This window comes from Terrapene carolina, unplaced genomic scaffold (genome assembly GCF_002925995.2).
Source record: "Terrapene carolina triunguis isolate 2854851 unplaced genomic scaffold, T_m_triunguis-2.0 Scaffold97, whole genome shotgun sequence".
Classification (NCBI taxonomy): Eukaryota; Metazoa; Chordata; order Testudines; family Emydidae; genus Terrapene; species Terrapene triunguis.
The window spans coordinates 8957799-8972129 of record NW_020664448.1 but is presented as its reverse complement, the minus strand read 5'-3'; the positions used below and the strand labels follow the sequence as shown (position 1 = coordinate 8972129).

Sequence of the window (14331 nt, the reverse complement as noted above, 5' to 3'; positions counted from 1 at the left end):
GGTGTGAGCTTGTTTTCCTATGTTACCTTGACAAAGTTCCCTGCTCGTCTGAAAAATAAGTAACCATGTTATAGAAAAGGTAGAGCAAACTAGGTCTGTATTTTATTGTTAAAACTTTGGACATCTTCTGGTGTACACAAAGCCCTAAATCAACATGGACATTGTTCTTTCTGGGCCACAATACACAGTATTAACAGCTGTACATATACATAAAATTACAGTAATTAAGTGTCAAGTATCAGAGGGGTAGCCGTGTTAGTCTGGATCTGTAAAAGCAGCAAAGAGTCCTGTGGCACCTTATAGACTAACAGACGTATTGGAGCATGAGCTTTCGTGGATGAATACCCACTTCGTCAGATGTAAGACACCAGGGCAGCCTGGTGTAGTGGGTGGTGCACTGGCCTGGGACCCAGGAGACCTGGGTTTGATTCCTGGCTTTACCGCGGACCTTAGGCTAGTTTGTTTGTTTCCTCTCCCTTCCTTTGTTTCGATTACAACCTCTTTGGGGGCAGGAACTGTCTTGCTATGTATCAGTGGCATGTCTAGCACAATGGGGCCCTGATCTCATCTGGGGCCTGGAAGAAGAGGAGGAGGAAGGGCGGACTCCATCCAACCGAGGCTTCATTAAAGTCCCTCCAGACTGCTGCCTCCTTATAAGCAGCGCCCCCTTTTTCCCGGGGCAGAGACCCACCCAGCGCCGTCTGCCGCCCCGATCCCTGACGAAGTGGGTATTCACCCACGAAAGCTCACGCTCCAATATGTCTGTTAGTCTATAAAGTGCCACAGGACTCTTTGCAGTAATTAAGTGGTGTCCCGGTAATCTTAGCTACTCCATCAAATGGTAAAACTAGTGCAATACAAGAATGTTACTGGTATTCGGTACATTTATGGTCTACATTTTACCATACAAATGGTATTACAGAAGCTATTCCTTTAACTAGAAAAAACAGGAACAGAAAATACTACCAATATGGAACATCATCAAGCTACCTTTTCTGTTGGAACTGTCAAGTTTTTGTTTCTCGTGGCTGGCTGTGATTTTGACTGTCTGCTTCAACTCACGTTAACAGAGGGGGGGGTTGCATTACATTTCCTCGGGTTTCGTTTTTGAAGACGTGGGGAGGAAAGAAATTGGCTGGACTTAGTACCAGATGGTCCTTAGCCTTCGCGTAAGTGGGCTGTGGGGGAAGAGGGAAGGTGCGGGGGCCAGGAAAAAGAGCAATCCCTGCATATTCAGAGGCACACAAGGGTGCAAATCAGGCTGGCAATCTTAGGGAGGGATTGCGTCGTCCAGAGGCAAAATCCTTTGCCATGCTGTGGTAGGATGCTGGTGGCACCTTAAAGACTAACAGATTTATTTGGACATAAGCTTTCGTGAGTAAAAACCTCACTTCTCCATGCATCCGAAGAAGTGAGGTTTTTACTCACGAAAGCTTATGCCCAAATAAATCTGTTAGTCTTTAAGGTGCCACCAGACTCCTTGTTGTTTTTGTAGATACAGACTAACACGGCTACCTCCTGATACTTGTGGTAGGATGGTGCATCTCCACACTGCGCCCAAAAGACGGCTGTGCCTCAGTGGCACAATATAAATGTTACCTGTCAGGCCTTTACAGGTAATACCTGCTATTTGGGAGCTAGAGATTTTTCTGTTAAGCTGCTACATTATCACAGCTGTATCTTCACCATGGAAAAAGGGAGAATCATTTGCTCTCATTTGCAAGGAGAGTCTATAAAACCAGAGATGTCTGGGGTTTCCCTTGTTTGTCCCTATGATTTTTCTCTTGTTCTTGATGTTAAGGTATCTGTGTCTGCCTAAGAAATATCTACACACGCTCCTTCTCATACACTAATGCGTGTGCCTACACACACGCACAGTGGAACCTACTTAAAGTGAACGCCAGTCGCTGAAATTATGTCTATTGGAAAATAGAATGAAAGTTCCGAAATTAATATGCAAATTGAAATTCCAGTTACAACAAAACGAGTGGTGGAGTGAGTTCCACTGTAAGAAGGTCCCTGTACATATAACAGATGTACAGTAATGCGGGAGGAGTTTTGCACAGGAGCCACACCCATTGTAATCTTAGGATCCACCCAGCCTACACCTTGTTCTAGCGCTCTAAAAGCCTCCCATGGCATTAAGAGACAGCCCTCCTTCAGCAGTCTCTCCTGTACTGCTATTACTGCCATCACCTCACCCTCACTCTGCCCCTGGCCTCTCTCTGCTCCCATCATGCACTAGGATGAGACATGGTCACCCCTCTCTTGCATCTCCATGCTGTCTGACTGCAGAAGGTTAAGTTTTCATTGATGCATAAATTGTGAGGCCTGAAGGAACCATGACGATCATCTAGTCAGACCTCCTGCACAACATGGGCCAAAGAATTCCACCCCGTAATTCTTGTCTCAAGACCAATAATTTCTGGTTGAATTACAGTTTACCTTTTAGAAAGACTTCCAATCTTTTTTTAATTCAGATTCAATAAAGGGCTCGATTTGTTAATTACTTTTAACTAATATTTAAAAATATATTTCTAGGGAAATGAATAAACGTCTTACAGAGGAACAAGCCAAGAAAACCTACGAGCGAGCACTTAAATTAGAACAAGAATTTGGAGAATATTTTACAGGTATGAAGTCACTTCAAAACACCTGTCCCCAAGGGTTCAATCCATGACCACAAAGCAGCTGGAGTCAGCTCTGTCTCTAGCTTGAAAGAATGAGTGGTACATGTATATAGTGTGCCACAGTAAAGGCCCGATATTGAGTAGTATCAGTTCCCATTGAAGTCAATGGGAGTTGAATGCATTCAACACTTCGCACAGCAGTTCCTGTATATCAATGCATATATATGAAGTGAATTCTGTGCCTGTTGAAGTCAGTGACAAAACTCCTAGTGACTTCAGTGATGCATGATGGGGACTGATTGTCCCAATCCTGCTCCCATTAAAGTCAGCAGGAATTCTGCGATTCACTTGGCAGGTCCTAGCATCGGGTGCTTGCACTGATCAGCACAGAATTTCATCCTGCTGGACTTCTGCATTTGCCTTTACCATTGTGAACAATATATTGACCTCAAAAGGATTTTTAAAGAGCAAATAATTTGTAAATAATTTTGCAGCTCTACCATGGAAGAATGGAAAGCAGATGATAGGTCAATGCTTTCAGACTCAGTTGCCTTAAAGTTCGGACCTAAATCCATATTCAGGCAGCTAAATACAAGAGAGCCAATTTTCAGAGGTGCAGAGACCACACACCTCCATTAACTGCAGTGGGAGCCAAGCCGGGCACTTTTGAAATTCATTTCCCAAGAGGATCATTTTCTCCCTTTGGCAAATGATCTCTTCACTATATAAAATATGAAATAATACGAGACCAAACTCACTGTTGGCAAAAGCAGATGCAACTTCACTGCGACTTGAAGTCTTTAAATCACGATCTGGAGACTTCAACAGCTGAGATAAGGGAAATTGGGTGGGTCAGCTTTTGTGGCCTGCATCATGCGGGAGGTCAGACTAGATGACCATAATGGTCCCTTCTGACCTTAAAGTCTATGAGTCTATGAGTACCCACTTATACATGACATGAACATGGCCCAAAGTCTAATCTTTGTGGGGAAAATAAAATAATCTCATTTCACTGTAACCGTTGCCAGAACTACACAACTGAGGTGTTACAACTGGGAGCTGGTTAGAATACTTTACCAGTAGCTTGCCAATACTGGATGAAATCCTTTGACTGAAATGGGCCCAGGCTTTTATCCAATGTGCGCTGTGGTTTATGTATAGCCTAGTAGCATTGCAATGTATGCAGTAAAACTGAGCACAAAAAATGCCAGACCTAGAACTTCAGAAAGCACAACATTTCATTCAAGAAACAACCTTTCAACACATAGTGTTGTGTGTGCTGAAAGTAAACACAGAAAACCTCTTTCTGGCAATAAAGGAAGCATGTTCTTCTGTGTCAAGTTGAAGGGTTAAATATAAATACATCTAGACTGTTTTTTGGGCTACAACAAAACACTGGCAATACAGAGGTGTTCTTAAAAAGGGGCCAGTGTACGGACCCTGGGTAACTAATTAGTTACAGACAAAGCAAGGGGACATTTATATTTTTATATTCTAAAGACGGCCAAACATTACAAAATTATGTACTATATGTCTTGTAGCAACTGAATGCAGCGCTGCACAAAATATTTTGATGAAATAGCAGATTGCAGTGAATAAAGGGATGAAGTTTTCACACAAAAATTATGAAAAACTCATGCCATCTTTTTACCAGCTCTGATTAAACAGATTTGCACAAAAAAGTATCTCCGGTTGCCCTTTGCACCGTTTCTACCTGGTTAGTTATGTTCTGAAGAGCCACTCTACTAATTTTCTAATGTTTTCGTTTTCCCCAGAATATAGGAAAGTTTTAGTGAACACATATAATGGTGACCTACATTTCAGTTCAGCTTTTGCCTTATCCCTGGGGTCACCCACAAAATCTTACAGCAGTGAAAATCTTACATTAGTGAAAGGTGTGGGCTAATTCCATGGCCACCAGGAGGGTCTGGTCTGCCAGGATGCAGTTATGGCCACAGAAAGCTGGGCTCCCGGGTTGGTTAGAAAAGCGGGCAGTAACTAGTTCAGGAAGGGTGGGCCACAACCAGGTCAGGCAGAAGATGGACTGTGTAGCCCTGCTACAGCCTCCACTGGCAGGGCTCCTAGGGAGTATGTTGGCAAAATGCAAAGCTTGACTTCCCACAACAGAAATCCCACATCCTGCCCGCCTTTGGAAGTGAATTCTTACTGGGATGCAGGTTTTCAGGCTGGCACAACACGGTGCCATATGCATTTCTCTGCCACAGCAAAGGTGAGCCCAGGCTAATGCTCTTACAATAAGCAATGGCACAGGATCTTTGTTATGGTGGATCACCATTGTATTGGACTCATTTGAGATCTTCAGGGTGCATGGCTTTCCCGACACTGCACGGTTCATGTGCATTATTATTATTTCTTCCAGTTTTATCAACTGCTACGTTAATATTGAAACTGTGCTGACAACTGCTGCTGTAGACCGTACCAATTAAAAATGAATTGTTTTCATATTGCAGCTATTGTCCAAGGAGAAAGCTTAGAAGAAATATATAATCAATGCAAACTTGTAATTGAAGAACAATCTGGGCCTTTCATCTGGATTCCTTCAAAGGAAAAGTTATAAATTAGCCACTGCACCTCTGATTATGACGGAAGAATATTTAGAAGAAAACTACACTATGCTATTTTGAGGCTTTCCTGTTTTTGTTGCATTTATGTTCTTGCAGTCAATGTGAATTTTTATGAATGTACAACACAAAGTGTTTGAAGCCATGAAGGACAGTGATGGGTCAAAAGGGTAGGAACAAAAAGACTTTTACCATACAAAGCAAATCTGTTGTGTGCGCAAAACACCAGTTGTAGGTATAAACTTTTGACATGGGGACCCTCTGTCAAAGGGAGCTAGCCACCTACTGCATCCACATGGACCTCGTGAACGATTTCAGTGGCTGAGCTCAGCGTGTTGATCGGTTTAAAGAGAAGTTTCCCAGCTCCTGAACCTTGCATAGGGCTTGAGCCTGCAAGGGATGAACACTTGACCCCGGTCCATACACCTGTGGGTTGTCCCATTGAAGTCAGTGGGACTAAGCATGTGCTTAAGTGTTTTGATGGATCAGGGTCACGTGCACCTTGTTGGATTGAGCCCATAGAACCTGTTCCAACTCCTATTGAAGTTAATGGAAAGATTCCCATTGACGTTGGATTGGGTGCTAAGCTTGCCATTGCACATCAGTAGTTGGTACACCTTGACTTTGGTAACTATGCACATGTTTTGATTTCCAAAACCAAGTCAAGCATTTCTTTTTCCCCTTTGGACACACTATTATATCAGGAAATAACCCCCTGTAGTTTATTTCAATGGAATTTGGTGTTGGGAAGAGAACAGAAGCATTTCACGTCACACACATACCCACTCACACGTGTGAGGAGTCACAGTACCCAAACTGACAAGGCGGGATACAACTGGGAAAAGCTTTAAAATTTTGGATTGTCTATTTTATCATTTATACTGATAGAAGGCACTTAATGATGGAATAATTTATAAAAAATTAAAATATATTGATGTATAGAAACTAATTTCTATAGGTGAAAAATGTTTTGTGAGATATTTTGTAAAGATTAATTAATTGAAAGATTAAATATTTGCACCCTGGTCTGGCTGTAAAATGTAAAGAGGACCTTCAAGTTGCACTATCCCTTTTTGCAACAAATTATCTAATAATATTAACAAACCATATAATTTCTTACATTTTAGATGGCAATTTGCTTTTTTTTTTCAACTTAATCCTTCTCTTTCCTTTTATTTAATCATGATAAATTCCTGTGGAAAGAACTCAAATTGACTACCCTACAGGGTTTTTGTTGTTGTTATTGTTTTGGAAATACTAGGATGATGCATCTTTAAATTGAAACAGATGATTTTTCGGAGGCAAAATGTCAGTGACTTGAATGCAGTGTATTATTTTCTCTCTTGAAGGGAGCCGTAATCTTCACTGGAAAACATTTTATAATCATTCCTTATGCTGTAAGTGAAATGCCGGAAGCATTTAGTCCTTTTTGCCGGCAGGCCACTGACTAACTTGTGTCATCATTTCATTTCACAGTCAACAGGGGTTTTCACCAGACTGGGGCAATGGACATTTGTGGGGAATTTGGGGAAAATCTGTGGAATTTCAGCTTGGGATATATGGGCGGGGGGTGGGGAGTTCTTGCTTGCTGTTTCTCTTGGCCCTTATTTCATATACTGATACAGCTTTCGCTGTACCACATCTGGAGGATAGTTACAAATAGATGAACTGCCTTTGCTGATGCAGGACCACGTTTTATAGAAAACCCACAAAATACTGCAGGAGTCCAACACTTTTTAGCTGGTGGCTACTTCGATCCTAATGTGTAATGACATTTTAAGGGCAAACATTTCAGTTACCGATAGAATACTCGATTACTTGTCTATTCAAAACTTTCAGACTTATGTCTCTATGCTGTTCTGATACGACAGGTACATGCAGCCACTCTCAGTAAATAGGCTGATTAGCTGGATGTTTATAAGACAGCCATCAGCAGTGACAGGGTTAACAATATGGGTACTGTAGCGATCGTTAGGCCTCATGGTTAACGCTGTATTAAAATGGATGTGAGAAGTTCATGCTTCCTTCATTGTTATTTTTTTTCTGCCTGGCCAGCACAGATTCAAAGACAGAATAACAGTAGAGTTTCTGAACTATCTCCATCACCAGAAGGGCTAGACATGTAAAAAGAAAGAAAGAAAGCTTAGATTCTGGATAATTATGCAGAAATCCACAGGAAGAAATCCTAGATCCCTGGAAGTCATGGATTTTTCCATGTTGACAAAGTACTATTGTCTCAGGTCCGGCCCGAGCCCACCTGAACTGATAATCAAGTATCCTAAAGCAGGAACTCCATTCTAATTTTCAACTCCGTTTTTAAGCAACCACATCTGCTTCTTTGTTTCTTTGTTCAGCATGCGCCCTTTTACGATACTATCCTATTAGTAAATGTTCTGTTTTGTCATGTGCTGTGCTTTACGGTGAACAGTAACACTATGGCTGAGTACAATCAATTTTTCCATCAGTCTTTGGTTACTGTGGTACATTATTTATTTTTTCCTGTCTGTTGTTTGTGCTTCCAATTTAGAGTTGCCATTGCACTTCTTATATTTTTTAAATAAAACATATATATATTTAAAAAAAAATCACCAACAGCAGCAATGAGAGGTCTTATTTCCTGTAGGGTTTATACCTCCATTTGTTTTGTGTCTTGATGTTTTGCGTTTCATGTTACAGCATACTTAGTGCTGCAGTTTGCAGCCATTCAAAGTTGCATTGGGTGGCAGAGAGAAGAGAAATATGAAGTTAACTCAGTTATATCTGGTGCAAAAAAAAAATCAGTTTGGCGCCTCAGACCATATTGGTGCTAATACCCAGTAAACATTAGCAGCTCTCTCTCTCTGTCTATATAAAAAACTGGCAGGTGTCTAAGAGACAACATGCAAATGCTGGACCCTTTAGGAAAAGTGCCAGATCACATCACTGGTGCTATTTCTCATGTTCTGGCACAATGTGTAGCACCACAGGGTCTAAGTTGAACCAAAAATATCATGGCTTATTGTCCATCCATGAACGATCACACTGACATCTTGCTATCTTTGTACAGATGTGCAATATTTCAACCTATTTATTTCTCCTCCCCATAAATCATCTTCCGTGCACTGGCCTCTCTTAGAACGTGCTACTGGGGCTCAATGAACTTACACTCTGGTGGTCTTACTACCCAATGCAAGAGCCTCTCTTTCCACCTTAATTCCCCTTTTCACCAGGTAAAGAGGCCCCTTGTCTACACTAGCACTTTGTAACCACTTATATTAAAGGCGCTCTCGCAAATAAATAATATGTAATGTAACTGTGTTAGTAGTTAAGCATGGCTTGATGAGCCAGTGTGGATAGGGCCCTAGAAGTCATCCCGTGAAAGAAAAGTCAGGGTTAAATCTCTCCCTTGCACTGGGCTTTCAAATCCTCACGCTGGAACGCAATGCTGAATCTGAGCTAATAATAATTATGAGCCATCTCTAGCTATGTGTCCTAGTGACCTAGTTAGTGAACATCTTCTCAGCTAGTTCTATTATTTTTCTATGGAGAGTTTGATGGTGTGTTGCACTTTCATTGCAAACGCTTAGCAAAAGTCAGTCAATTGAGTGGGAGGGGCTGGGTTTTTTTGCTTTTTAAGTCCACAAAAGGATTATTCAGTGAGTGACCATGTGTGTAAATATTTGTAGAAAAAGCACGCAAGAACAAAAGCCTATGTCCTCTTTTTGCAGCCTCAGAGTTAAAGCCATACCATCTCCCCCCCCCTCACAAAAGGAGGTCTTGCATCAGTCACAATGTTGAATGGGGATTTTTTTCTCTTAAACAGCCTCTCCGCAACTGTATGCATGAGTTTTATCTGGTGACTGTTTTCATGCACTTGAGCCCATTTCTTAATGAAGTAAATCTATTTTCCAGTCCCATCAAAAATGATAACACAGCATCTAGTCCACTAGCACAGCATTAATAACTGCTCATCAATACATAAGAAGAGGAACAGTTCCCTTGAAATATATTATGGGGTGCAAACCATTATCAACACTGACAGCAACACAATCTAAATTCTATTCAGAAGCCGGTAGGGGTGGGGCTGGATCCTCAGCTGGTGTACAGCATTGTTGCTCCATTGACTTGAGTGGCGCTCATCCCATTTATGTCACCTGTAGCTACATATAATAGTTCCCCTCATGTTAGCCTGTATTTAGGACCCAACAGTCTATTACTCCATAACATTAAGGGCTAGATTTTTCCAAACTCCTCAGCACTCACAGTTTGGTCCAGATTTTTAAAAGTGCTAAGCTCCCACCTGGATCAATTATTACTACTAGTATGACTTAATATTTGTATTGGGATAGCGCGTAGGCGTCGGGCCCCACTATGCTAGGTGCTGTATGCACAGAATAAAATGACCATCGTCTCAGCCCCAAACAGCAGGTGGATTTTCAAAAGGGTTCAGCACACAAAAGCTCCTATTGAGTGTGACAGGAGCTATTGGGTGCAGAAGACTACACCACTGGGAGCTAGATTCTGCCTCTCTGCCTCACACTTATTCAGTTCCCTGACCTGTTGATCTGGCTCAGACTAACCGCAAAGGCCTGACATAAGACAGCATGTGAGAGGGTGGGGTATATCACTCGCCAAATAGAAGGAGACATCTAAACAAATGACACTGTTGACCTCCCCCAGTGGAAGAATGAACTTTTAATTATCTTAATTTCTGGACTTGTTTCCTAAGTTTGAACTGGCTGGTCTGAACTTTTGAGCGGCAACAGGCTGTACGCAGACTGCTTTTGTTTGATACTTGATGCTGTGTGTCTGCTTGACAGGATGTTTCTCAAGTCAGCTATAGTTGGGGATACTCAGAATCTGAACAAAGTACACTATACAGCTTACAGTCCTGTTAAGTGTAAATATTCTACGCCTCCATGCCATTCGTGTAAAGAATAAAGCACACACAATTATAAAAATTGAGATGTATATTTCATACTAGTTGTGTCCTTGCTTATTTATTCCATTACAAGCTCTCAGTTGTGGTTCAGTTGTAAATGCTTGATAGAGTGTTTATAAATATGTCATGAATTTTATTATAAAATATTAATATTAAAGCATTTTTACACTTTATAGCAAATGGCTCCTTCACAAGGCATAATTTGTCTTTTTTTTCCTTAAGGTGAAGTAGTAAAAGGGAATGTGTATGCATTTAATTTGTGCTGAGACATGTTCAGATTCATTACACAAGCCAAACTGTTTGGATAAACACAATTCTGGCAGTGAGCAGTGATACCAAAGAGGCATTATAGAAATGAAGGCTGGAAAGGCCCTCGAGAGGTCATCTAGTCCAGACCCCTCCCCCATACATACACATAGCCAGCTCAGGTATGCCTAGACCATCCGTGACAGGTGTCTGACTAACTTGTTGATAAAAAACACCCATGATGGTGAGTCCACAACTGCCCTTGGTAACCTGTTCCAGTACTTAACTATCCTTCTAGTTAGAAAGATTTTCCCTAATGTCGTACCTAAATCTCCCTTGCTGCAGAAGAAGCCCATTATCACTTGTCCGACTAATCAATCATTGTCTTCTTTATATCAGGTTCCCCTCAGTCTTTTCTAAAGTTTAAACATGTCGACTTTTTTTTTTTTAATTGTTCGTCACAGACCCTGTTTTCTAGCCCCTTTAGCATTTTTACTGCTCTCCTATAGTTCCCTCCAATCTGGCCACATCGGTCTTTAAGTGTGGCACCCAGAATTGGACATAGTCCTCTTGTTGAGGCTCACCAGAGCCGAACAGAGAGGGATAGTTACCTCCCAAACCTCACATACAACACTCCTGTTAATCACAATAACCCTCTTCCTGCTGCACTGGCCCCTTTTATTGAGAGAGAGGGAAGAGGCTTCAGATGTACTGTATGGAATATTAAATCATGGGGAGAAATGCCATTTTCCTATGCTTTCTGCCTTTGACATTTATTGGGTACAGTCAATGTATGTGTGTGATTTCTTGGTGTATGTTTCTTTAAGGAGTTGTGCTATATTTCTAGGCTCACATCGGCATTATGTGACCAGCAGCCTAAATATTTTCTTTTGTTTAATTCACACACCAGACTTAACTGAAATGTTGACTTAGTGGAACATATGCGTCTATTATTCTGCATTGTACTAACTGGCATGTAACATTGGCCCTGGTCCTCCAACTGACTCTTTGCAGATGGATCTTTGGGCCCATGTGACGCCCATTGACTTCAGTGATTTCTCTGCACAGGGGTAGAGCTGACTGCAGGCCCTTTGTTTTTAATATTAACTGATAGAAGAAATGGAAGTGTGGATCAGAGAACTGTAAACGATTAGAGCAAAGCTGCCCATGCACAGAATTTTCAAACAATGGTTAATAGTCAAAGCCATAATTGTAATATTTTGTATTACTTGGACAGAGCCAGAACTTATGGGGAAATCTAAAAATCGCCCAGTATCGTATCCATGTGAGTGCCCTGCTTCATTCTCAAATCAGAATATTAGGGCTTTTTATGCTGACATGTTTACTGAGAGATGTGTCACAGGGCTGTGTCGCTGCAGGAACTTCAGCAGCCAATCTAAGCTGTCCTATGGAACAGTAGTGTGGAAAATACAACACAGCTAAAGTTGGCCTCTTTGCCCCCACACCCTATCGTCTTCCTTGATAGCAATATTTAGCATTTATATAACACGTCTCAGCTTCAACGTGCTGTGCAAACATTAACTGATTAACGCCTTGGGCTATATTCTGAAAACACACCAGACGCCAGTAAAATAGGTAATATCTCAATTGCAGGAGCCCCCTAATAGCGATGACTATATATTCAAGCAGCAACAGTAAACACAGCTAGCCTACCTGGTCATATTAGGTATGCTACATAAATTACATAAATGCCCTCTCATTCATACTAGCAGAACTCCTCTCAATGCCAACTGGGTTGCATGTCAAGACTGTGAGGTTGCACCAATGTAACTGAGAAAACTGTAAGTAGTCAGCATAAGCATAAGAACATAAGAATGGCCATACTGGGTCAGACCAAAGGTCCATCCAGCCCAGTATCCTGTCTACCGACAGTGGCCAATGCCAGGTGCCCCAGAGGGAGTGAACCTAACAGGTAATGATCAAGTGATCTCTCTCCTGCCATCCATCTCCACCCTCTGACAAACAGAGGCTAGGGACACCATTCCTTACCCATCCTGGCTAATAGCCATTAATGGACTTAACCTCCATGAATTTATCTGGTTCTCTTTTAAACCCTATTATAGTCCTAGTCTTCACAACCTCCTCAGGCAAGGAGTTCCACAGGTTGACTGTGCGCTGCGTGAAGAAGAACTTCCTTTTATTTGTTTAAAACCCGCTGCCCATTAATTTCATTTGGTGGCCCCTAGTTCTTATATTATGGGAACAAGAAAATAACTTTTCCTTATTCACTTTCTCCACACCACTCATGATTTTATATACCTCTATCATATCCCCCCTTAGTCTCCTCTTTTCCAAGCTGAAAAGTCCTAGCCTCTTTCATCTCTCTTCTTATGGGACCCGTTCCAAACCCCTAATCATTTTAGTAGCCCTTTTCTGAACCTTTTCTAATGCCAGTATATCTTTTTTGAGCTGAGGAGACCACATCTGTACGCAGTATTCAAGATGTGGGCGTACCATGGATTTAGATAAGGGAAATAAGATATTCTCCATCTTATTCTCTATCCCTTTTTTAATGATTCCTAACATCCTGTTTGCTTTTTTGACTGCCGCTGTACACTGCGTGGACATCTTCAGAGAACTATACACAATGCATCGGAGATGTGATTGCAGCATGTGTAGACTTACCTGCGCTAGCTTTAATCTAGTTAGGTTAGATACCAATAGCTGCAACAGCATGGGCTCCTAAACCACTTAGGATCTCTTCAAAATTTCCCTGCTAGTCTGCATGGTATGTATCATCAAGAAATCCAAACTATGCTGGTCTAGCCTGTAATAACCATATCAAAGGCAGGCTTGGGCAGAGTCACTCTTGAAAAGTCTTTATGTGCTAAATAAGTAGCTCAGTGGTTTTGCTTTTCTTTTTTCTGTTTTGTTTTTGTCAACATGAAAATAGCTGTAGCTAAGCCTAGTCCTCAGGTGCAGGTAGGATGGCCTTGTGCCAGAACACTGCCCCCAGGGAGTCTGTGTCAGGTAATACTCCTACTTCTTCACCTACCTCTGGAGAAGCTGCTTCCTTGTCAAGGGCTGCCACTATGCTGCAGAATATAGCAAAGGGGTAAGTTACAGCGCCAAGGAGAGGAATTCTAATTGTAGCCCTCAAGATGCTGAATTAGTCGTGCAATGTATCATTAAGCACTCTCAGCTAATCTTTAGTGCTGAAACTTAGGGTAGGTCTACACTTACTTCCTGGTTCGGCGGCAGGCAATCGATCTTCTGGGATCGATTTATCGCATCTTGTTTAGACGCGATAAATCGATCCCGGATCGATCCCGGAAGTGCTCGCCGTCGACGCCGGTACTCCAGCTCGGCGAGAGGAGTACGCGGCATCGACGGGGGAGCCTGCCTGCCGCGTCCGGACCCGCGGTAAGTTCGGACTAAGGTACTTCGAATTCAGCTACGTTATTAACGTAGCTGAATTTGCGTACCTTAGTTCGAAGTGGGGGGTTAGTGTGGACCAGGCCTTAGAGCTGGTCTCCACTGAAAGGTTCGGTCGCCCCAGCTACATTGCTCAGAGGTGGGTGAAAAATCCACACGCCTGAGCGCCCATAGCTAAGCCGACCTAAATGCTGGTGTTTAAGTACTAGCTTGAAGGAAGACTTCGTCGGTTGACCTTGCTCCCGCCTCTCGAGGCGGTAGCTTAACTACAGCACTAGGAGAACCCCCATCTGGCTGTAACAAGTATCTATACGCAGCGCTTCAGCTGCGGCTGTGCCGCTGCAGCATTTTAAATATAGCCCTAGCCTTCGACGTAGCACATGGTGAGAAAGACGTAAGACTATTGGACCACTTGAGTCGGTGGAGTTATGCTGTTGTAAAGCGAGCGTAGGTGTGATCAGAATCACGCCCATGTGATACACCGGTTGCCTGAATGAAATCCCAAGATAAAAGCATGAGGTTTTTTTCCCCCAGTAAGTACGGAACATAAGTGACT

General features: G+C 42.2%; 1 protein-coding gene across 2 annotated transcripts in view; it reads left to right on the top strand.

Moving 5' to 3' along the window:
* The window catches only part of DLG2 (discs large MAGUK scaffold protein 2), a 581213-nt gene extending 571026 nt beyond the window's left edge, over positions 1-10187 (top strand). For both annotated transcript variants that reach the window (XM_026651698.2, XM_026651699.2), the window contains 2 exons: positions 2542-2633; positions 5102-10187. In XM_026651698.2, the coding sequence (XP_026507483.1) occupies positions 2542-2633; positions 5102-5208 (199 nt within the window). In that variant the 3' untranslated portion in view covers positions 5209-10187. The remainder of the gene's footprint in view (positions 1-2541; positions 2634-5101) is intronic.
* Positions 10188-14331: the final 4144 nt, after the last annotated feature.